Consider the following 22,337-nt stretch of genomic DNA (forward strand, 5'->3'; position numbering starts at 1 on the left):
GAATGCAGTACCTGGGTGGTTTGGAATCAGGGCACAAGGGGTTGACAAGGACCCTCTGCCCGCGAGCCCATCCTCCACGCTCCCTCAGACATGAGCAAACAGCAGCCTGGAAACTGGCCTTGGGCGCAGGAGGGGACGTGGGCCCGCTCGTAAGCGTCCCCAGTGTCTCTCCTCCCCGGGCAGCTCTGCGGCCACTGCAGCAGACAAACATGCTCATCTTTTATATGCAGATCTGACCTATGCGTGAGCCAAAAAGCCTTCAAACCAAAAGCAGATGTTTAAAAGCCCCTATAAATCAGATCCAGACACATCTGCACACTCAAAAGCCTCTCGTGAACCTCCCAAGCTGCGACTTATCGCTGGGCTGGCACCTGACACTTTTCTGTAGCAGACAGAGGACGCTGCAGGACCAGGATTTGGTGTGGAATATACAAGAGACACGCAGGACAGCCAGCACCACGAGGGCCTGCGTCAGGTGAAGGGAGCGGCCGCACAGGGGCTGGGGCTCTGACAACACAGACCCCACTCTGGAGCCAAGGAGCCCGGGAAGATGGTGGGAGGAAACACGGCCCGAACTCAACCAGAAGAACCTGGACCCTCAGTGCGATCCCAGGGCTCAGGAGAATGGGAACTGCCACTTACGTCCCAGGAGGACCCAGCAGGGACGCACCTGCCACCTGCAACTCCTGAGATCCTGGTGCCGGTGGTCAGCACGCAAGGCAGGCACATGCAGCCTCCTCCAGGCCCCCTCCTCTGGGACCTCCCAACCCCGCCGTCCACAGGCTTCAGCGGGACATCTGACACCCCCGGAGCCGTGTGACACGTCTTCAGGCTGCCCAGGCCTGGTGGGGAAGGGCACCTGTGATGAATCCCTGGAGGTGAGGGTTCAAGTCCTGACTCCCGTTGCCAAGTGAGAGGAGGCACTCGCCACATCCAAGGCTCTTTTCTTTTAAGTGCTTGTTATTTCAATGCCAACATATTCTGTTACGGATTTGTGATTTAAATCCAGGGTTTCTAACCTCAATCACATGTTTTAAGAAAAACCACACACCATGAAGTTCTCTGATCCTATCCGGCCGCCTCTCTACCCCCCCATCAGTGAGGTTCCAGGGATTAGTTTTCACACAGCCCACAGAACCTAGGGTTTCCCTGCCTCTCACTCAACGGCCAAGCAGAACAACGACCACCGGGGCCATGAACTTTCACCCCATCACCCTGCGGGGCGCGGGCCACGTCACTCCACTTTCCGATGAGGAACCAGGGTCCGGTGGGGCCCGTCACAGGCCTGCGTGGGACCCTGTGACTCTCAACCCAGCCCGGCCGGCGCTGCCCGGCAGCGTCTCCGTGGGGAACGGCGCCCAGGGCTCAGTGGCTCCTAGAGGAGAGCATGCGCACCCACAGCGCCCACGCGGCCGGCCGCCCCGCGCAGGACCGTCCGGCTGTCCACCCTCAGCTCTGCCCGAGACCCCAGCCCCACCGCAGAAGATCAACCACAGGGCCTGCCCGCCTCTACACCGACCACCACTCGCCCTGACACAGCCGGAAGGCAGGGCGAGTCGTGATGGCCAGACTGCTGCCGACACTGGCTCCTTGGCGGGAGAACATTAGTTCTAAGACTGTTTGTTTTAATAAACGATGCTAATCACCCCATTAGGACAATAAACACAGTTAGTGTGGGATGGATGCGGTGCCGGTAGCCCATGAGACGACAAGACATCTGATTATTTGCAGTGATTTCCCATCTGCCGTCGTAAACAAAGGAGCTGAAGAGCCAGCTCGGATCAGGGCTGGTGAGCCTTACAGTTAAGGATCACGCCTGGGAACAGGGCAGAAGGCTTCCTGGGAAACAGACAAACTCGTGAATCTCCCACGGCACAACTCCACTTCCAGTAAGACCTACTCTATTCTCTGTAGTCGGTGGACTGGGCACCACTCCCAGCCAGCTTTCTGCTGTACTCTGTTTCTGACCCTGCTATGAAACGAACTCCTGGAAATCAACAACCACCAGGGGAAAACCTCACAGAAGAAAACCCCCCGTATTAGCAGGCAACAGAGAACAGATGCTCATCTGTTCTTGAGCATCACCTGAGCAAATTAAAATATTCTCCACCAGCTTGACTTCTAACACAGCTCTCCAGACTGATATGACACGGAACACGGGACAAACTCGCAAAATAAGTCCTCCAAGGCTGTCAGCCATCAGTAAGTGCAAGGTGGCATCAGGAGGCCTGGGGCCGGTGTACTCACCAAATGCAGTCAGCACCAGTGTGTAAGTAGTCAATGTAGGGAAGGTGGTTTTGGTCTCGAGACCAGCATGAGGTAGAAAAGACCATGCCAATATTTAGCCAGGGAATTGTCACTCCTAGAACAAAGGGGACAGGGCAGGATGAAGACCAATGTCTCAGGGTGACAGCAAGAGAAATTGCATCTTCTCCCCAAACGAGAAAAAGAAACGAGATTCAAAACCAGACAGAACCCAGTGATCAGAAGGGACCTGCTCCTTCCTGCTTCTTACACAGAAACCAAGATCACACGACACAAAACAGTAGTGGAAGAACATCTTAACTAGTGACTTTAGGCAGGAGGCAAGATGCTCAAGGAACAAGACCATGACTGTTGTCGACTGGCCACCAGCCAGGAAGCGGGGCCCCTTTGTTCGGGGTAACCCCTCCCCCCCAGCATGGAGTCACCCATGCTGGCCACCTCCTCCAGGGGCCCCTTCTTCCCACAACACCCAGGACAACTGGTTTCCCTCCTGGCTGTGAGGCACTAGCCCCACAGAGTCGGAACGTTAGCTCCGAAATTGGCCAAGGTGGAAAGCTGGCCATTACGCATCTGCCCAGCTTCTAGATCTGCGATTTGGTTTACCTTTCCGCGTTTCTACTGACTTCAGCCATGATGCCGACCCCTCTCTCTTCTCTAACAATCCCAGTTCTCTCCACGCGCCGCGCGCCACAGTCCCCTCCCCTCCAGCTCTTGACGGGGCGAGCTGGGTCCACAGCCGCCCGAGGCAGGCTTACCAGGCACAGCACCAAGGTGACGCAGGATGGAGCCTGTGTTATTGGGGAGGACGGTGAGGTTCCATCCGTGTCTGCAGAGGAAAGCACAGGGGCGTCACTGACGGGCGTGGAGGGGCGCTGTCCAGTCCCCAGGACACGGGCAGGAGTGTCCGACGTTACCTTGCGAACGGTTCTGATTTTCCCACCGGGAAGCCGCTGCCGTGGGTGTTGGTGTCCACCTTGCCGCAGTGCACGGCCACGTGGCAGTCCTTCTCCTCCACGAGCCTCCAGTACTCTTGCTGCGGGGAGGGGGAGGGCCGTCAGCGCCACCTGCGCCGTGGCCGCAGGGCCCAGCTCAGCTCAGCTATGCGAGACGAAGGGACCATCTTCGCCTAGAGCGACAGCCACTAGGGAGCGGGGGGGCGGGGCTGCAGACAGACGACCGCACGCCCACGGTCACGGCAGCCACGTCCGTAGTGGACAGCCGGATAAACACAAGGTACAACGTCCACGGAATACGACTCAGCCTCAAAAAGGAGGGCAACTCTGACAGGCGACAACACAGATGAACCTTGAGGACTTCACGCAAAGTGGAATGAGCCAGTCTCAGAAGGGCGAATACCGTGATTCCACTCCCGTGAGGTACTCAGGACAGTCAAAGTCGGAGAGAAAGAAGAGCGGCGGTGTCACGGGCTGCGCAGAGGGAGGACGGGGGGCTCAGTGTTTAACAGGAACCGACTTTCAGTTTTGGAAGATGGAAAAGTTCTGGAAATGGATGGTGGTGACGGTCACAAAACAATGTGAATGGACTTCAGTGCCACTGAACTGCACTTAAAAATGGCTAACGTGGTAAATGTTACACATATTTTACCACGATTAAAAAGCATTTATACGAGGGGCTTCCCTGGCGGCGCAGTGGTTGAGAGTCCGCCTGCCGATGCACGGGACACGGGTTCTTGCCCCGGTCTGGGAAGATCCCACGTGCCACGGAGCGGCTGGGTCCGTGAGCCATGGCCGCTGAGCCTGCGCGTCCGGAGCCTGCGCTCCACAACGGGAGAGGCCGCAACGGTGAGAGGCCAGCGTACCGCCAAAAAAAAAAAAATAATAATCATTTATACGAAAGGGAGGGAGAAAGCGATAACAGCAAAGGAGCTGAAGATGTCCGGCCACCATCCGTAGGTGTAATGACCACAGCCCCAGGCAGGCATCTCAGCAGACACGCTGCACACCCCCAGTGAGTGGGCTGCACGTGAGGGTCGGACCCCCAGGCTGTGACCCAAGCCAGCGAAACAGATGGGGGAGGGATGGGCATGACCTAAACGACTGCAGGGCAAGAGGGGGTCGGGATGCACTTTGCTAACAGGTGAGAGAGGTTCAGTTTCCCCCCCACTGTGTCTCCACTCATCATTCCAGAAGTACAGCATCACCCGCCCCTGCTTCCTGGAACCCCACTTAAAGGAGGAAGCCTCACCCACGAGCCCCCAGTGTCAGCCACCACCCCGCCATGCGGCTCCTGCAACAAATCCAGCCTGGGGGCGGCAGGATGCCCCGCGTCAAGGAGGAGGTCGACAGCATTAAATGCCCGGGTTCCTCAAACAGACGTCCCAGCAGGCAGGGGATGACAGAGCAGCAGTCTGTCTGAGGGGACGGGTTCAGGCCAGTCCCGCCTAGACCCACACCAAGCTCTGCTGGGCGAATAAAGAGGCAGGGGAGGAAGGGAGCTGTCCGCTACGGGGTGGGGGGTGGGGCCACTCAGGCTGGTGATACCAGCCGAGGAGAGGGCCCAGTCTCTCTGCAGGATCTAGACGTCAGCCAGACTTAAAGTGTGGAGTTTAGCATATCTTCCCTTTGTGTTTAGATATTATACAACTATTAAAGCGAAACCTGGCTTCCAGAGAGAATTAATTCCTGAGTAGGAAGTGACGGACAGTGACAACCCTACCCTTCGGGGACGCCCGACAGGGACCTGCGCTTGTAAAGCAAAGGCCTCTTTTTCCACCTCTGGTGTTCAGCCCCAGAGTCGCGTTCCTTTCCTCTGACGTTTCTCCAACAAATGGCACAGGCACTCGGGAAGCAACCGTGACGGCCACGTGTCCCAGAATCAGGGCACCGCTGGCATCGCGGTAGATGGAACATGGATTTGGCAGGGCCAAAGGTCAGGCCACTGTGTGGTGTTCACAGATAGCGCCCAGGGTACAGACCCGGGGCCTAAAAGCAATGACGGTGATGCCAAAATCGAACACGGAATTCACCAACCTGGGAAACCGAGGCCTGAGCACCAGGGCGGGACCTCCTGGGCTTCTGACGGCTACCATCAGAGGCGGGGTCCCGCGCGGCACAGATTCAGGGGACCAGGCGTCCTGGTGACCCAGACTGTCCTGAAAGGCCCACTCCCGGGAAACCCGAACAAATCGGGGCCCGGGCGCCCTGGTGGTCAGCGTGGTTTTACCGAGAGGAAGAAGCACGTATCTTCGAAGAAAAAGACGAGCTCTGCGACCAGCTGTTCACCGAAAGCCAGGCTGCCGTCCGCACCACCGCGTGCTACGCCGCAGCCGCCCTGAACCAGCGAGAGAAGCCGGGCCTCTCCCTGCACAGGCCCACCTACGCCAGCATCCGGGCACCCCGGGCCACGCCTCTCGCCGAACTGCCACTCACTGGCCTGGGCGCAGGACGCGCTTGCACCTCTCCAACCTCACGCAACTCAGCAGCACAAAAATGGCAACCTGCCAACCCCATTAAATGAAAAACAGGAGAGAGCAAAGAGCACAACTGGGGTTGCAAGGGATTCCAAACATTCTCTTGCGTAACAGGACAGGGTGAGAAGGGCTGAGAGGCGGCCAGCTGGGCGGGGTCCGTCTCGGGCCCTCCCCCGGCCGAAGCCTCGGCTCCAGGGGAGTCAGGGTGAAGCCGGGGAGGCTCGCTCTCTCCATTACACCTTTGCTAACCCTGCACAAGTTGGGATCGGCACGAGTTGAAACTTCTGGCCACCCCCAGCACCCAGACGATGGGCTGAGCGCTCACGACCCCTCCACCCGCCTGCCCCCAGAAGGCCCAGGGGCTCCATCCCTGGCTCCGAGCAGAGCGGGGGGCCGGGACTGCCCAGCTCACGCACCTCGATTTCAGCCGGTGCGGGCTCCTTGCTGAAGCACATGTTCATGATGTTTCTTGCTGTTCGGTAAAAAGTCGTTAAAGAAACAGACCTCCCCTGAGAAGAAAACAAAAACAAGAGTCAAGCGTAGGAACAAAGCAGAGCCAGGGCCCCAAAGCAGGCCACCTCGTCACGCGCCCCTGTGTGTGACGCATCGCTGTGACCAGGGGCTGGGCCACGTCTTGAGTTGACACGAACAGAGGCGGCAGAAAAACTCCCCGAGAAAGACCCTCGGTGCGGGTGGGGGGGAACCAACAGCATCAAGTCAGACACTGGCTGCACCTCGGAACCGGGGACCCCAGTAAAGAAACTTGGGCGACGCCTACACCCACCCTGAGGGTCCTCACGTGAGAACCAGCTAGATGAGCAGCCTGGCCTCGTAGATGTGCAGGGGACAGAGGGAATCCGGCCCTTCTCTGCCACGGAGCCACTCCCCGTCCCCCACGCCTCCCTGGGACAGCACGCAGGCTCTTCAGATTATCTAATGTCCCCTCCCCACCCCTGCACGCCACCCCTTCCTGGGAATGTTAGCAAGGGCAAGCTCACTGGGGTGACACATGGCAGATACGCTTTGTCCTAAAGGCAAGCCCTCCACTCATCCCTGACCAGACATGCTCACCCCCTGACTGTGGAAGTACTTACTGAGCACCTACTATGTACATGCCTGGTTCTAAGGGCTGAAGATAGAGCAGTGCTCAAAACAGACAATATCCCTGGCCTCGTGGCGGCCCGGGGAACTCTGACTCACACAAAACAGCTGGGAGGTGGCACTAAGTGCGAAGAGCCAGAAGCAGAGGGGCAGGGCTGCAAGGCAGGTGGTCAGGGAGGGTCTCCCTAATGAGGCGATGCTGGAGCATCCCCGTGAACAGAGCTACAGGTCTAGGAAGGGGGCAGACCCTTCTTGCCTTTGGAAGGACAGTCAAAGCACTCAGCTCGCAGACCCTGCCCTTTGCTTTAACTCTTCAGCTCTGTAAGTAGGGTTCTAACTAAAAGAGAAACTGCTTCACAAGTCCAAACTTCTCCTGACGTGCCATTCATTACACAATAAAATCCTAACTGCTAGGAGGAACCTGATTTTGTGTCAACTAAAGCAAGGCGCCTGTAATTCAAGGCGATGACACCCAGCACACAACAGTCAATGCCCCAGAGGGGGCTCAGAACCTGGAGCCTCAAGCTCCCGGCCCCTCGGTGCACAGAGGTGCCATGGAGCACTGTCACGGCCACCAGACCGCGGCCACAGCTGCAGAGACCCGACCCTGGCTGGGTCCGGTAACAGGAAAAGCTCTAGGCAAGCAGGCATCTCTCTCCAGAAGGGAGGGCAGGACTCAAGCCTAGGAGAGAATGAGAAGCGAGGCAGAGGGTAGCCAGAGGCGGGACCTCGGAGCAGGGACTCAAAGGGAAGAGGCCAAACACAGGGCAGAACCGCAGATGCCTAACGCGTCCCCAGACCAGGCTCGTGCGGCGGGAGTGTGACCACCAAGGCCTCCACGGGGCCCCTCCCCCGGAGCCTACGGAGCAGATCACTGCCGAAGCGGTGCAGGGGCAGTGCCCAGTCTGTGCCCCCTCCCAGCCCAGGTCAGCACCGCCCTGCAGACACAGAGCCAGGATGCCACTGTGCTCCCCAGAGGGCGCCTCCTCGAAATGGCTGGGCGGTTACGGGACGCGGCAGAAGCAGGGAGCCTCCCCTTTCCCTCCCCGGGAGACCCATGACGGCGGACAGGAAGGAGCTGGCAGAGCCGAGCTGGGCAGGCTGGGTGGCAGTGGGGGCGTGTCCGTTGGGAGCTACAGAGGGCCTGGCCCCGACGGGCAGCCACTCCAGAACGAGGGGGTGTGGCTCGCAGGCTGCACCCCTAGCACATGGGCACACATGTGCGCACACAAACCCATTTAATGGACAGGAAGCCCAAGGCCACGGCGGGCAAGCGACTCCCCTGGCTGGGCGCCCAGTAACCTCGTCTGGACACCCAGCCCCCTGCAGACGCCTCTCTTTGTGAGGAACGGAGCCAGAGCCGACTGCCGGGTCTCGGGAGCCTGACGCAGCGGGCGCCCGGGCCCGCATGTGCTCCCGAGGCCCCACGCCCAGGCCCCGCCCAGGGGCCCTACCTTGTATATGCACTTGTGGAAGTCGCTGAGGATGCCTCTGTCGTCCTCCTCCTTCACCACCTCCTTTTCCTGAGCAAAGAGTCGCCGCCGCCCCGTCTTGAGCTGCGCAGGGCCCACCTCCTTCAGCTTGCTGCGGAAGCCGTTCCTGTGGGCCGTGCCATTGATGAGCCCGTTCTTGGGCTCGAAGCGGGGCAGCGGGTGGAAGCGGTTGTAGTCCTGCTCCGTGTGGCCCTCCAGGGGCCCTTTGCGCCTCTCCAGGCTCTCCTTCTCCATCAGCACCTCCTTCTCCAGGCGCCGGTGCTCCTCAGGGGACAGGGAGTCATAGGAGAGCAGGTACTGGCAGTAGGCCTCCTGCAGCTTGGCCAGCCGGTCCTGGGCGGTTTTGGGGATGCGCAGCATGTCTGCTAGTTTGTTCCATTTTTTGAGGTCAGTCACTTGCTGCATGCCGCCCATCTCGTTAATCAGCCGGAAAAAGCAGGCCAGGTCGAGCTCACAGCCTCCTGGGACAGTGAGGGAGGAAAACACAGGGACAGTCAGTGAAAAGACCCGTCAACAAGACCATCCTCCATCACCCAAGAGTCCGTGGGTGCCCTGTGCCAGAGATGCCGCCAGGCCCTGGGGTCAGAGCAGCAAACAGAACAATCTAGTCTACAGGGAGACGGGGTTTAGACCATCTTGGGCACTAGGACGATAAACAGAGCAGGACAGGCTAGGGGCGGCCGTCTCAGGAGGGTGGTCAGGGCAGGGAGCCCCGAGGAGAGGACACTTAGGCAGAGGGCTGAATGGAAGGAGAGATGGCCGAGCAGATCCGTGAGGAGGACGAGTCCAGCGTCCCCTGGAGCAGGGGCAGGGTGCACACCTCTCACACCCCAGGAGGCAGGGTGATGGAACAGGGCATCCCAGCTGGGGCTGGCAAGGCTTGGGTAGCCCCACCCAGCCACATCCACGAGCCAGCGTCACCCGGAACAGCTGCGATGTCGGAAAGTGTACACACGCAGCATGTGTTGTCACTCCCAACCCCCCCCACACCCCCAGCACACGCGCACACACACGGTAACTTATTTTCAACGCCCCCCCCCCCGGATTTCCGGGCAGCAGGCAGCACCCACCTCGGGGCAGGTGGTGGTCTATCCCTCAGCTCCTCCCACCACCACTCACACAGAGGGCTGCTTATCCCCAGAAGGTGTATGGGCTCGTTTTTACTATGCCCCTTGATCACACTGTACAAAGCATGTCAGAACTCAGATGTGTCTGAATGCCCGCCAAGTGACTCTCTCAGTGGGACCTGGAAAATCAACCTCCCTTTGGCCAATAAAGGGGGAAAAAAATCTTCCAGAATAACCGTCCACTGGCTGTTAGGAGGCAAATACTCCACAAAATGGTAGGTGAGCAAAGTAAACACTAAGAACATTTAGCTCTTTAAAGGGTGGGGATACGTTTATATAAGATAAATGAACGGAAAAGCAGCAGGACTCCTGAGAGCAGCACGTGCACGCTGGCGGTGGGGCAACTCAGGGCCGCCTCAGCCAGGGAAGGGCGAGCGGCAGCCCGAGTCCATGAGTCCGTCTACTGTGCTGGTGGGACGCTGGCGCTGGTTGTGGTCAGTGCAGTGGGGGCCACGTCGAGGAGGAAACTCGCCCCAACCCTGGCCGGGAGGGGCCTAAATCCCAAGATTCCAAGATGCACTCCGGGCCCTGCTCTCAATCGGGGCATCTCCTGGGGCTGCCCGCACACCACCCGGACTTGCCGAGGTGAATAGGGATGGGAGTCACCCCAAGGGGCTCAGACCACAGGCTGACCAGAAGGGAGGCGATCACTGTTATTCAACAGCACGGAGAAAACTGACCCAGTACGTGCAAACCCATTATTTCACTCCTCACCTGCTATCATCAATCCGTTCTCAGGACCACGAGGATGCTACGTGACAAAGTGCCGCCTTCCCAGAGAAGGAGCAGCCGCTCTGTGGATTCTGGGAAATTCCTTCAAAACTACCAAGTCTCGGGCTTCCCTGGTGGCACAGTGGTTGGGAGTCCACCTGCCGATGCAGGGGACGCGGGTTCGTGCCCCGGTCCGGGAGGATCCCACATGCTGTGGAGCAGCTGGGCCCGTGAGCCATGGCCGCTGAGCCTGCGCATCCGGAGCCTGTGCTCCGCAACGGGAGAGGCCACAACAGTGAGAGGCCCGCGTACCGCAAAAAAAAAAAAAAACCTACCAAGTCTCTCACACTACAAGGAGGCTGAGCCCAGAGCCACAGCCCGAGGCCTCTGCAGGTAACGGTCCAGCTCAGCTCCTCTTCTGGAAGCTGACGATGCTTTACAGCTGGGGTAACAGCAACGGGTGTGAACACACACACCACAGTGTCAGGTCCTCGCGGCTTCTGGTGCCACGGGAGTCAAGGTTAAGGAAACCCACTCTGAATGGAAGATCACTCTCTGACCTCATGACGTCACCTGAGCACACCACCTATCCCCAGAAGACCTGCCGTCCCCCTACCCCGGCAGGCTGGGGGACCCAAGACGTCCCACTGCAGCCACGACTTGGTGAGGTTCTTGGTCACCCACGCAGCCAATGCCAAGCTCCCGAGAGGCTGGCACCTCCTCAGCCTGTTCCCACAGCCCTGTGTCACCTTCGACCACATCCCCGACAGTGGACCACAAACCAAGAATTCTTTCAATTTAAGTGATTCTCACCTGCTGAGAGTAATAATGAAACCTTCATCTTACAAGGAGCCCTATCTTACTGCCAACTCCTGACACCTAAATGACCGATAATATCTCCTCTGCTCCCTGCCTTTAAAAAGTTGTCCTCTCCAACTGGAGGAAGGACATGCTTGTTCCTGTTGAGGGTCTAGAGCCAGAAGGGAAGCACGTGACTCACCTGGCAGACCCAAAAGGAACCCCACTCCGCAGAACCGCTCATCCCTGACACAGCGAGTTAATCCTGGAGGCTCAATAAGGGGAGAGGAAGAGGGAAATGTGGATTCCAAGAGCCATCCGTGGGCTCTGCCTGGGGGCCAAGGGTCTTCACAACAGCTGGGTGTATGTTCACAAAAGCAGTCACCAAGGAGAGCTCTGCTTCAGTGACAGCCAGAGCTGTGCCTGCTCTCAGAAGTGTTCCTGGACCTGTGGGCTCCACGAGGGCCCAGTAATCACCAGAAAAACTGAGATGCAAAGACAGATGAGGAGACAGAGATAAATGGGCTGAAATGTACCCCACCCACAAAGAATCATATGTTGAAGTCCTAACCTCGGGGCCACGCAGTGTGACTGTATTTAGAGACAGGGTCTTTAAAGAGGTAATTAAAGTAAAATGAGGTCACCATGATGGGTCCTAACCCAATATGACTGGTGTTCTTGTAGCAAGAGGAAGGGACATCAGGAACGTGTACACAGACCAAAGACCACGTGAGGACACAGGAGAAGGCGGCTGTCCACAAGCCAAGGGGACAGGCCTCAGGAGAAACCAACCCTGCCAACACCTTGCTTTCAGATTTCCAGCCTCCAGACTGTGAGAAATACCTTCCTGTAGGTCAAGCCTCCCAGCCTGCAGAACTCAGGTAAGGCAGCCCCCAGCAGACAAATGCATGGGGGCAGCGTTCCTGCCCCTCTCGCCGGACACCACTCTAGCCTCAGCAAGGCAGCCCGCAGCTCGGGGCAGCAGGGATTGCCTAGTGTGAGAGCAGGGGCTCACAGGACCAGCCCTCCTCCTGTCACGAGCACCCCCACACCTGCAGAAAGGGGGGCCTCAGACTCCTCCTGGGCCAAGAAGGGCCTGGAGAAGCTTAAGCTGGGGCAGACACCATGGGATGCGGCCGGGGGGGGGGGCTTACCTATGAGTGGGAGCTCGTCCATGGTGATGCCCTGAGATCTGAGGTGCTTCTTGATGCAGGCCAGCCGCTGCACATTGGGGCCCCAGCGCCGACCCAGCTTGTGGATGTGCTGGATCTGCGTGACGAAGCGCATCTCGTCGTTGAGCTTGCACTCGGGCCGCCAGTCCGGGGGCGGGATCACCCTGCACATGCCGTACCTCTCCACCTGAGGGCGCACCGACTCGATGTAGACGAGTGGGTCGTGGAACTCCTTGGCCGACGGCCGCAAGACAGGGATCTCGTCCATGGCCGCCCACCCGGCCCTGCCGGCCCCCTTCTCGGCCTTGGCCGCTGCCTCGTGCGGCCGGGGCAGGGGCTCCGATTGCGAGGTAGAACGATTTTCACAGGGGGCGCCGTCCGGCTTGCCGTGTGCTTGTCTGCCCGGCGGGCCCTTGCCGGCCGACACCCGCTTCGGCCGGTTCCTCTCCAGGCTCCGCTCAGGCACCTCCTTCTTCCCATGGCCGCCAGGCGGCGCCTTCTCCGTGGGGGCCGGGGCCGACTTCCTGCCAGGACCCTCGGCAGCACCCGCCTCCCCCTTCATCTTCTTGGGGGGCGACTGCGGCTTGTCGCCCGGGGGCGCCTCTTCCAGCCTCCGCTTGGAGTTCCGCAGACCCTCCCTCAGCTGCCGCCCCCCGCCCTCCTTAGTGCATGACTTTGGGTTCAACCTGCCACTGACCTTGAGGCCATTGACGGTGTGCCCGGTGGACTTGGACGCCCCCCCGAGGGATAGCACCTGTTTTCGGGTTTTTGCATTGCTACTTTCAGTTTTCCCTGAGATTGTGTGGTTGACAGCTGAACTGGGCTTGTGGTGATTAGGTTTGGCTTCCTTGACCAGTTCCCTCTTGGCTTTGGTGTATGTGACGGTCCCCTTCGTCACCGTTGCAGTGTACTTCACAGTTTTGGACGGTGAAGGTCTGACTTCGCGCATCTTTTTGGCACTGGCTGCACTTGTACCCAGAGATGACATTCGAGTGACTCCGCCGACCTTAGAAACCTGGGAGGAGCAGAGGGGGAGAAGGGGAGTTAGCACCTGTCAGTGGAGACCACCCCTCACCCAGACTCAGCAGCCGGCGCCCGCTTCTGGGAGGCAAGGCAGGCAAAACACACAGCCCTGAAGCCAGCTCTGAGATACTCGGTCTCAGGATCTCCGCAGGACTAGGGGCCCATCCTTCTGTGCAAAAACACGCAGCCAACCTGGTTGCTGCCCAGGGGGTCTCCTGGGTGAGCTGTAACATGCACGTTTGTCATTTGAAACTAGACGTTTCCCAGTGAAGACCCTCAACGTGCCTGCCAATCACCTGCCACAAGTTAATAACAACAACACCTGACAGCAAGGTCTTGCTGGTAAGGGGGCAGACACACAGACACACACCTGTGCCAAGAAAAGACGTGGCTGCAGTTTTTCCTGTGCTCCCTACAGCAGCATGATCTGCCCGCAGAATTTTAAAATCCATGCTCAATAAGTAAAAAACAAAACAAAAATGCTACGGAAACAAAGGAATAAGAGCTCTCACGTGGCTCAGGTGCCGGTCACGCGCCACGCCCAGAGGTGTAGCTGTCAGCTGTGGGCGTCTGCCAATCAGTCACCCGTGAGACGGGCCCCAGGGCACCTCACTGGATGCACCTCACCTCTCTGATGAAGCAAAACAGGCCCGACCCCTTCTGCACAGATGGCTCCCATTTCCCGCCCCTACAAGCGTCCACATTCGGTCCTACGGGAATTTGGTAAACAATCAGCCTCTCTTCACAGCCATCTTACAGCTTGGACACCACAGTAATCTTGTGACACACAAAGGTCACCCTCATGTATAAAAAGAAGCCAGCAAATGACAAGGGTGGACACCAGAAAAGCACTGATTTCCAAAGGATTACAACGGGCCCAGAGCAGCAGCTGATGCTGCGCTGGTCCGGTGCGGACACCACGTCACAACTCTGCCTCTCAGTGGCCTCTGACATGTCATTTACCATCCTGGGCAACCAGGGATGCCAGGGTTACCTGAGCAACACCACCTCCCCAAAAGGCAGACTAAACATTATACATGCTCACTGGGAAACAGAGCAGAAACAGCAGCTGCCTCTTCTCACCAATGAGCCCAGAGAAGAACCAAGAGGAGGACCTGGGCTCCTGAGCTGGGGAAGCCATGTGGCACCTAAAGCAGTTCACGCCTCTCCTGTCCACACCCGATGCACCCACCCCTAGGACCAGGTCCCGGAGGGCAGGGCCTGAGTCTCAGCAACCTCTGCACTAGGCCCAGGCCCAGCCCAGGTCGCTGGGCCCCATCCCCAGAGTCTCCCATCCAGTAGGCCTGGGATGGAGCCCAAGAATCTGCATTTCTAATGAGGTTCTGGTGATGCTGAGCCTCAACCAAGGACCTACTTTGGGAACCATGGCAGCAGACTACCAACAGAAGGTTCTGAAAACAGAAAAAGGAGGGAAGCCCCCAGACCTGTATTTCTTCATTCGCCAATTACACGCAGTCCAATCAAAGCCGTGAATTCTTGGTGTGAGATTGTGTTCCATGAGCCAAACCCGGGGCGTTTGGTAACCAGGTTTCTGGGGAGCCAGCCTTGACTTCAGAACTCAGTGAGGTCCCAGACCCCACTGGGGAGGGAGAGGCCAAAGAGAAGGCCCAGGAACTACAGCCTGGATGAACCACTGCCGGCCACTCGAGAATGAAGCAGGACTGACAAGAGCAGGTGGTCTAGAATACGTAACAGGAAATTTTAAAACAAAACCAGAACAGAACTAGCAGCCTGGCAAAAATAAATTAAAAATAAATTTATAAAACCAGGGGCAGGGGCAAAGACAAAATTTCCATGATAAGTACCACTAATTTGGAATAGGATGTACGGTGAGGAATGCAAATATCCATTGACTAAAACCAAAACAAACCATTTAGAAAAACTAAAGGAAACAGTAAAACCCTGCTGAGGCTCACAGAAAGTTTGCCATCAGCAAGATACTCAGGGATCTGCATCTTCAGAGAAGACACCCCTCGAAGCCCTCAGTCTGTGGTTAACCTGCTCCGACTCTCACCCAACTTACACATAAGCAGACGCAGGGCATCGTTAATCCCTTCTTGAAGATAAGGATCCGCCAGCAGAAACGGCAACCACTGCGCAGTGGACACCACCAACCAGCTCCTGCCGGCAGAGCCCACCGCCAGCCGTCATGTCTTGCCGAGGTTTAGGTTCAGTGCCTCCCAAACCCGGGAGCCCAGAGAACCCCTGGGGAGCTTGAAAATAATGCTGATTCCAGTCTAAAGCCCTCCCCATCCAGATTCTGACCTAACCGGTGAGGATGGAGAAAGGGGCTCAGTGTGTGCAAGTCCCCGACAGCTCTGCGCTCCCCCGACATGGCTGTGCACCTGCAGGAGGCCAGGAAGCCAGGCTTCCACTCTCCCAGATTCTACCTGGAGGAACACCGCAGGGCCCTGGGTCAATCCAGTCCAGCTACTCGGGACCACCTGATCTCCTGGCTCACTGCTGTACAGGAAATTCCAAATTTTCACATGGTGGAATTCTGCATAACTATTTCACCATCTTCAATGGCAAAAAGATCGCCTTCTTATTTACCTATTTCTATAAACACAGACGCCTAGTCATTGGCCTGTGCTTGCCTCCGGGGTCCAATGAGTAATTGGTACCAAAGGAGACAAAGCTATGGAGCGAGGCACTGTCTCACCTTCACACTGGGTGTCTCCCCAGCCACCGCTCTATTCCACCATGGAATAGAGCCCAACACTAAGTTTCACCTCAACACACACCCAGGTCACCTGGCCAGCCCACCACACAGGCCTGCTCTCAACCCTACACATCTGGAGGAAGTGCTGACACGGGGAGAGGGGTCACTGTAATTCACTGGAGAATCAGGAGGCGGGAGGCAGAGCCCTCTGGGGAGCAATAAAAGCCCTTCAGCTGAATAACTTAACATCTCTTCAAGGTGTTCCTTCTCAGCTCAGGTGTGGGCTTCAGACGTTGCACGCCACAGCTGTCACCCAGCTCTGCAGGAAGTGGGGTGTCTCGACCCACCACCGCCCACCCAGAACCTGTAGCTCAGGTTACCCCTGTCGCACAGGCATGAAGCGGTCCTCAGTTCAACCAGAGAGTCAACTACCAAACTCCCATTTCCCACTAGAGGGAGGCATTGAGTCGAGTGGCTCTGCCCATCCTCTCAGAGCAGCAGCAAAGGAGCCCAAGAGAAACACTATTGTTTGGGGACAGTGTATTTGGACTTTAAAATTCAAATTCAAATTAAATAGCAAAAGAGCCTAAATGAACAGAATCCACTGGACAGGCAGCGAGTTACAGACAGGGAAGGCAGGCCTGCTGGTGTGGCGGGCACCTGGAAGTTAGTGAGCAGAGGCACACGGCTGACGCAGCCCTGCTCTCCAAAAGGAACACCTGGTCCTGGTCCGAGCCCCTAACCTTCCCAAAGCACCTGCCCCCTCCCCTCTGCAGGCCACCTGACCCACTCACAAACACCAAGTGTCAGAGGCACAGTTCAAACTCCCCACATGACCTGATGAAGAGCACGGTCAGACCTTACACATTCTTCTAGCTAAGGCGAGTCTCCATTTCTCTCTGGATGCTCATCCTTCATTTTCCAGAATGTTAAAGAATACGCCTCACGCTTCGGTCTGAACAGCTCGGCCTCCTCTCTCCATCCGACTAGGCCAAGACTTTTTCCAACTGCCGTACATTTGAGTGTGAAAACCTCTCCTCAAAGGTGCCACTCTCCGCCGGGCGTGTCTGCCCTGCCACACAAGCTGGTGGTTTTCTCCCTCATGTTACGGCTCAGCCTCAGCGCAACAGATGAGAAGGGGAGGTGTGCCAGCTGGGGGCAGCCTCACCACCCACGTCTTCCACATCCTGGCTTACCAACCACACACAGTTGTCTGCAAAAGCCTCTTCACGACACGCTCGGAAAACATCTCCACACCCTCTCTAGGTGTAAGAATGGTTGTTTCTCTATCCTCAATTTGTTATTTTTACTGCACATTACATATGTACCGTTCTAAGGAAGCACGCGACACCTACCACACATCCAAATCATCACCCAGGGCAGTTGCAGGGCTGCTACCCATGTGTGGGTGTCACCTGGCACACCTGGAGCCTTTGGGAGAATAAAAGCTGGAGGATTTGGGAGGCCCCTCACATCGAGTTCTCGAGCTCTGAGTCTCAAAGGCTGGGGCTTTTATGAAGCTGAGCACCCCACCCAGCATTGAGAGAGGCAATGTCCTAGCAAGAAGAGTGAGCTCTCAGTGCACTGGGGCCAGCAGGGCATGGTCACTTCTCAGCAGCACTCCTACAGAGGGCATCCCTCCACCCTGCCAACTGTACTTACTTCGTACAATCACTGATCTTTTCTTTCAGGCCGACAGAAAAAAATTAATCATATCTGACATTACAGATCCGAGTATTCTCTGGGCCTCCCGTCTTTGATGCAGTTGAAAAGATGAAAGGTCAAATTCTAATCACTTGCATCAGGCCATTACAAAGGAATCTACAATGGGCTTCTATTGACCTTTTTTCTTAGAGTACTTAACTAATGGGATTTGATGGCATCAAAATTATCCTTTCATTTCTCACAAGGTCCCTGGGAGAAGAGCTGGCATTATTGGCTCCAAATGAACAATAAGGCTAAGGAAGGTTAACTATTACAGCTTAAGTCTCGGTGAAGGTCGTGCTCAGAGCCCAACTAGACCTGGGAGTCCTGGGTCATCCCACCCAGCTGGATTAGACAGGGGAGGGAGGGCAGGCAGGATGGGGTGGGACGGGGACGGTTACACCCCAGCCGCAAGACCTGAACCCAGAAAGCCGGCCAGGCTCCTACAGTCACTCAGATGACAGTCTGCCCTGCTACCCAGGTCTCCCCTCTATCTTTTACACTGCGTGTAAAAGGGGCCGCGTGAGCCTGCTGTGGATCAAGGGGATGGGGCCATCCCAGGGAAGGGGGTACCTTCTACTCCCCTCAACTCTCACCTCCAACTGTGAGAACTCCTCTTGTTCAGTTACAAAGGGAAATCCTGAACTGAGGGGCAAGCGCTGGGGGCTGAGGATGAGCTTGGACCAACTGAGATAGGGTTTACTCAATCCAGCCTCACGTGTAAAAGAGAGAGAGAGAGAGAGAGAAAGAGAGAGAGAAAGAGAGAGAGAGAGACATTATGGCTCTATGTGAATAAAGTCACACATTCATTCCTCACTGAGATTCCTGCCCCACAGATGGATCCCTTCCCTCTGTAGACCCCCTTCTGAATTGTTCTCTTTCATAAGCAAAGATCTGGAGGAAAGTTCTGCACAAAGGCCTGTCCGGCCAACAGCTTTGGAAATGGAATGGGGACTCAAGACACCAAAGGGATGGTGCCTCCTATACTTTATGTCCTGAAAACTGGGTACCCAGCTCAGGGGCGGCCAATTCCACAATCACGCTCAGGTGTTCTTGTGAGGAAAACCGTGAGGTTTGTGTTTCAGGAACAGTGGGCAACGTTTAAAATATGCAAAAACCACCTGTTTAATCTCAAGATAACACTTCCGAAGCACTAAGTGGAAACATTAAACACGAGGATTCTTGCCTCGTCCACTCCAGCTGGAGAGCTGAGTGATATCTGAAAGCTAAAGGTTAAGACTACGTGTGTATACACACAATCCCATGTATATGCATGAAGACAGTTACATATTCAGAGACAATGGTCCCCAACATCATCAAGAATGAGAAAGACCACAGAGACAGAGCAACTCAACAGGAGGAACCCCCACCTTCACACCACAACGACCATCCATCCATCCATCCATCCATCCATCCATCCATCCATCCATCAGTTCCCTCCACAACAGTGCGCGTCGGGATCTCCAGGCCCCCCGCACCTCGCCCAGAATCAATCAGTCTTCCCAGATGAGAGTCCTCAGTCTCTTCTAAGGAAAGTTTTAACTGTATGTGACAGAATTCCCGGTGTGGAGAGAGCATCTCTGATCCCCATGGCTCACCCACTCTCAGATGGAGTGAGAAGAGGAGCAGAGTGCGTAACGAAATGCCACTGGACCCAGGTGAGGGCCTCACCGAGCTCCACACCCCCTCCCAGGTGCTGAGAACTCTGTCCAAGGGCCGGGAGAGGCGCCCATAAAGGATCTGCATTCTGGATGTGACCCCGAAGTCGGGGTGTTTGGCGGGGTGGGGGGGGTGGCCCAGAGCACATGCAGCCTCCCCTAACCCTGAGGGCGTAGGACGGAGTAAGTGTCCCCCGTGGCTGCACCCATCTCATCACCGCCTGCAGGCCTATCAGAAGTCCTGCCGCAAGTCACCAACGTGTCCATCAAGAAGAACAGGGAACACTCCAGGCCATGTGCAGGCCTGTTCCAAGGTAACTTGTGGCTCCCGGCCTCACCTGAGGACTCCTTACCTCACCTGGTGCCCAGGGTGCTGGGGCGGGGGAGGGGTAACGAAGGAGTGTTCCCTCCCTACCCTTCTAGGGCATCCCAGCAAGATAGGATCCACTGCTGGTGGCACTGGGTGCTGGCAGCATCCTCCAGGGAGGGATGCAAACCCACCAACGGCCCCGCCTAATCCATCTTCATGGTAGGAGAGGCGTGTGCACTGGCACCTCTGTGCCCAGGTCATCTTTCTCTCACCCCCTCACCTCTGAGCATCCTTTCCTGCCTTCTGAGCTCTGGAAAGATGGATCTCTCGAGGCTACTACTCACATTCCCCCTTCAGTTAACTTGATGAAACGCGGCGGTGGCATCTGGCAGGAAGGCCGGCACCCTCCAGGCCAGACCATGGTCCCCTGGCGGCAGGGCTGGGCTTTACCTGTTTCCGTAAGTCCTGAGCCGACCGATGCAGAGGGGGGTGGTGGTGAGCGGGGAGCCCCCTGGCAGAGGAGCCCGCAGAGGGGGCCGCTGGGGGGTGGCTCGTGAAAGCCGGCTCCCTCCGGCCGTCGGCCCGGGGATCACTGTGCTTCTCCTTCGCCGGAGTGGCCTCTTTGCTTTTGTGTTTCTGAACAGGTTCCTTCTCCCGTGATGACCTGCTGGAACCATTGAAAACTGGAAAGTAAGGAGAGAGGAAGAACAAAGTCACTACAAAGGATGCTGCCTGCGGCCAGGTACCCTAAATCCCCCAAAGACAAAAGGAGAAAGAAAAGGAAAACATTCTGGACAAACATCACATCTCACACGCTCTCAAGACCCAACCTCAAGTCAGAACAACCACCACAAAGGACAGGAGTAATCCTAAACACAGAGAGACCAAAAAACATCACTTTTTGTTATAACCTTTTTATAACTTTTTGTTATAAACACATCCTAGGAACTAGGATGCTTTGGTTGAAACCAATGAAAAATCCATTTTAAAAAATCCCTACAGGGACTTCCCTGGTGGTGCAGTGATTAAGAATCCACCTGCCAATGCAGGGGACACGGGTTCGAGCCCCGGTCCGGGAAGATCCCACATGCTGCGGAGCAACTAAGCCCGTGTGCCACAACTACTGAGCCTGCGCTCTACAGCCCGCAAGCCGCAACTACTGAGCCCACGCGCCACAACTACTGAAGCCCACACACCTAGAGCCCATGCTCCACAACAAGAGAAGGCACCACAATGAGAAGCCCGCACACTGCAACAAAGAGTAGCCCCCGCTTGCCACAACTAGAGAAAGCCCGCACATAGCAATGAAGACACAACGCAGCCACAAAAAAAAAAAAAGAAAAAATCCCTACAACACAAAAATATAAACACACACACACACACAAAATACACAGTAGCCCTGAGAATATCAACATCACACCTTAAACAAAAAGAGAAGAATTAAAATGAAGAAACCAACACAGGAGCTTCCCTGGTGGTGCAGTGGTTAAGAATCTGCCTGCCAGTGCAGAGGACACGGGTTCGAGCCCTGGTCCAGGAAGATCCCTCATGCTGTGGAGTAACTAAGCCTGTGTGCCACAGCTACTGAAGCCCGCATGCCTAGAGCCTGTGCTCCGTAACAAGAGAAGCCACCACAATGAGAAGCCCGTGCACCGCAACGAAGAGTAGCCCCCACTCGCCGCAACTAGAGAAAGCCCGCCCGCAGCTACGAAGACCCAACGCAGCCAAAAATAAATTAATTAATTAATAGGAAAAAAAAAAAGAAACCAACACAGTCACATTCCACGAACAGGACCACCTCATGTATGAGGTGGGGATCTGAAAAAAGAATATATTCTTCAGTTTAAAGTAACGCATTTAAGGCTGCAGATCTGCCGACGGATATGGGTCAGGACACAGCTGCTTCACCTGACCCCTCAGTGCCCAGAGAAGAGGGGCAGAGAGGCACAGGCGCTCTGAGCCAGACCCGTTTCTATCCCAGGAGTCACAACACCCCTACAAGTATTAAGTGCTTGCCGACAGCCTAGGGGCCATGGTCAGGCGAGGAAGTCAAAGCCTCTCAATCCAAAGGGACTGGACCTAATCCTCACGCCCATTTTACAGAGGACGCCAATGGAAGGCGAGTGCCGAGCCCAGGCCCTGCTGCCTCCCAGGCCCACCCTCCTGGTCCCCAGGTTGTGCTCAGTGCTGGTTCCCCGTGTGCCTGCTGCACACCCCCGAACCCGCTTCAGGGAGTTGAGAAGAGAACAGCGATGCTCAGGGTCTTTACAGTAAACTTCATCACGTTGCTGCCCTGAGGTTTCTCCTCGGTTCACAGCCGGGACTCGCACTCCAGAAAAGAACTGGTGGGCCCGGCACCTCCAGGGCATCTACAGGCCCTTCACATCTGCTTCTCTGGTTCCCGCAGGGCCCCCCCGCCACCCGCATCCCAAACCCCCTGGGCAGGTGGCCTACTTCTCCAGGGGAGGAGGAAGGATGCCCCATGCTTGGCTGCCCGGCCCCACGAGCTCCAGGCAGAACAGCCAGGGAAGCCAGTGAGCCCTTGCGGCTGTCATTTTAAAAAGGCTCCTGGGGCTCCCCTGGTGGTGCAGTGGTTGAGAGTCCGCCTGCCGATACAGGGGACACGGGGTCGTGACCCGGTCTGGGAAGATCCCACATGCTGCGGAGCAACTAAGCCCGTGTGCCACAACTACTGAGCCTGCGCTCTACAGCCCGCAAGCCGCAACTACTGAGCCCACGCGCCACAACTACTGAAGCCCACACACCTAGAGCCCATGCTCCACAACAAGAGAAGGCACCACAATGAGAAGCCCGCACACTGCAACAAAGAGTAGCCCCCGCTTGCCACAACTAGAGAAAGCC

General features: G+C 56.6%; 1 protein-coding gene across 1 annotated transcript in view; it reads right to left on the minus strand.

The window, feature by feature from the left end:
* JARID2 (jumonji and AT-rich interaction domain containing 2) overlaps positions 1–22,337 on the minus strand; it is a 242,756-nt gene that overhangs the window by 10,916 nt on the left and 209,503 nt on the right. The window contains 8 exon segments of the mRNA XM_007461270.1: positions 1–11; positions 2,248–2,362; positions 3,021–3,091; positions 3,180–3,298; positions 6,112–6,204; positions 8,251–8,750; positions 12,080–13,112; positions 19,926–20,158. The exon segment at positions 1–11 is cut by the window's left edge and continues 5 nt beyond it. Coding sequence (XP_007461332.1) covers positions 1–11; positions 2,248–2,362; positions 3,021–3,091; positions 3,180–3,298; positions 6,112–6,204; positions 8,251–8,750; positions 12,080–13,112; positions 19,926–20,158 — 2,175 coding nt within the window.

This window comes from Lipotes vexillifer, unplaced genomic scaffold (genome assembly GCF_000442215.2).
Source record: "Lipotes vexillifer unplaced genomic scaffold, Lipotes_vexillifer_v1.1 scaffold863, whole genome shotgun sequence".
In the NCBI taxonomy this organism is placed as follows: domain Eukaryota; kingdom Metazoa; phylum Chordata; class Mammalia; order Artiodactyla; family Lipotidae; genus Lipotes; species Lipotes vexillifer.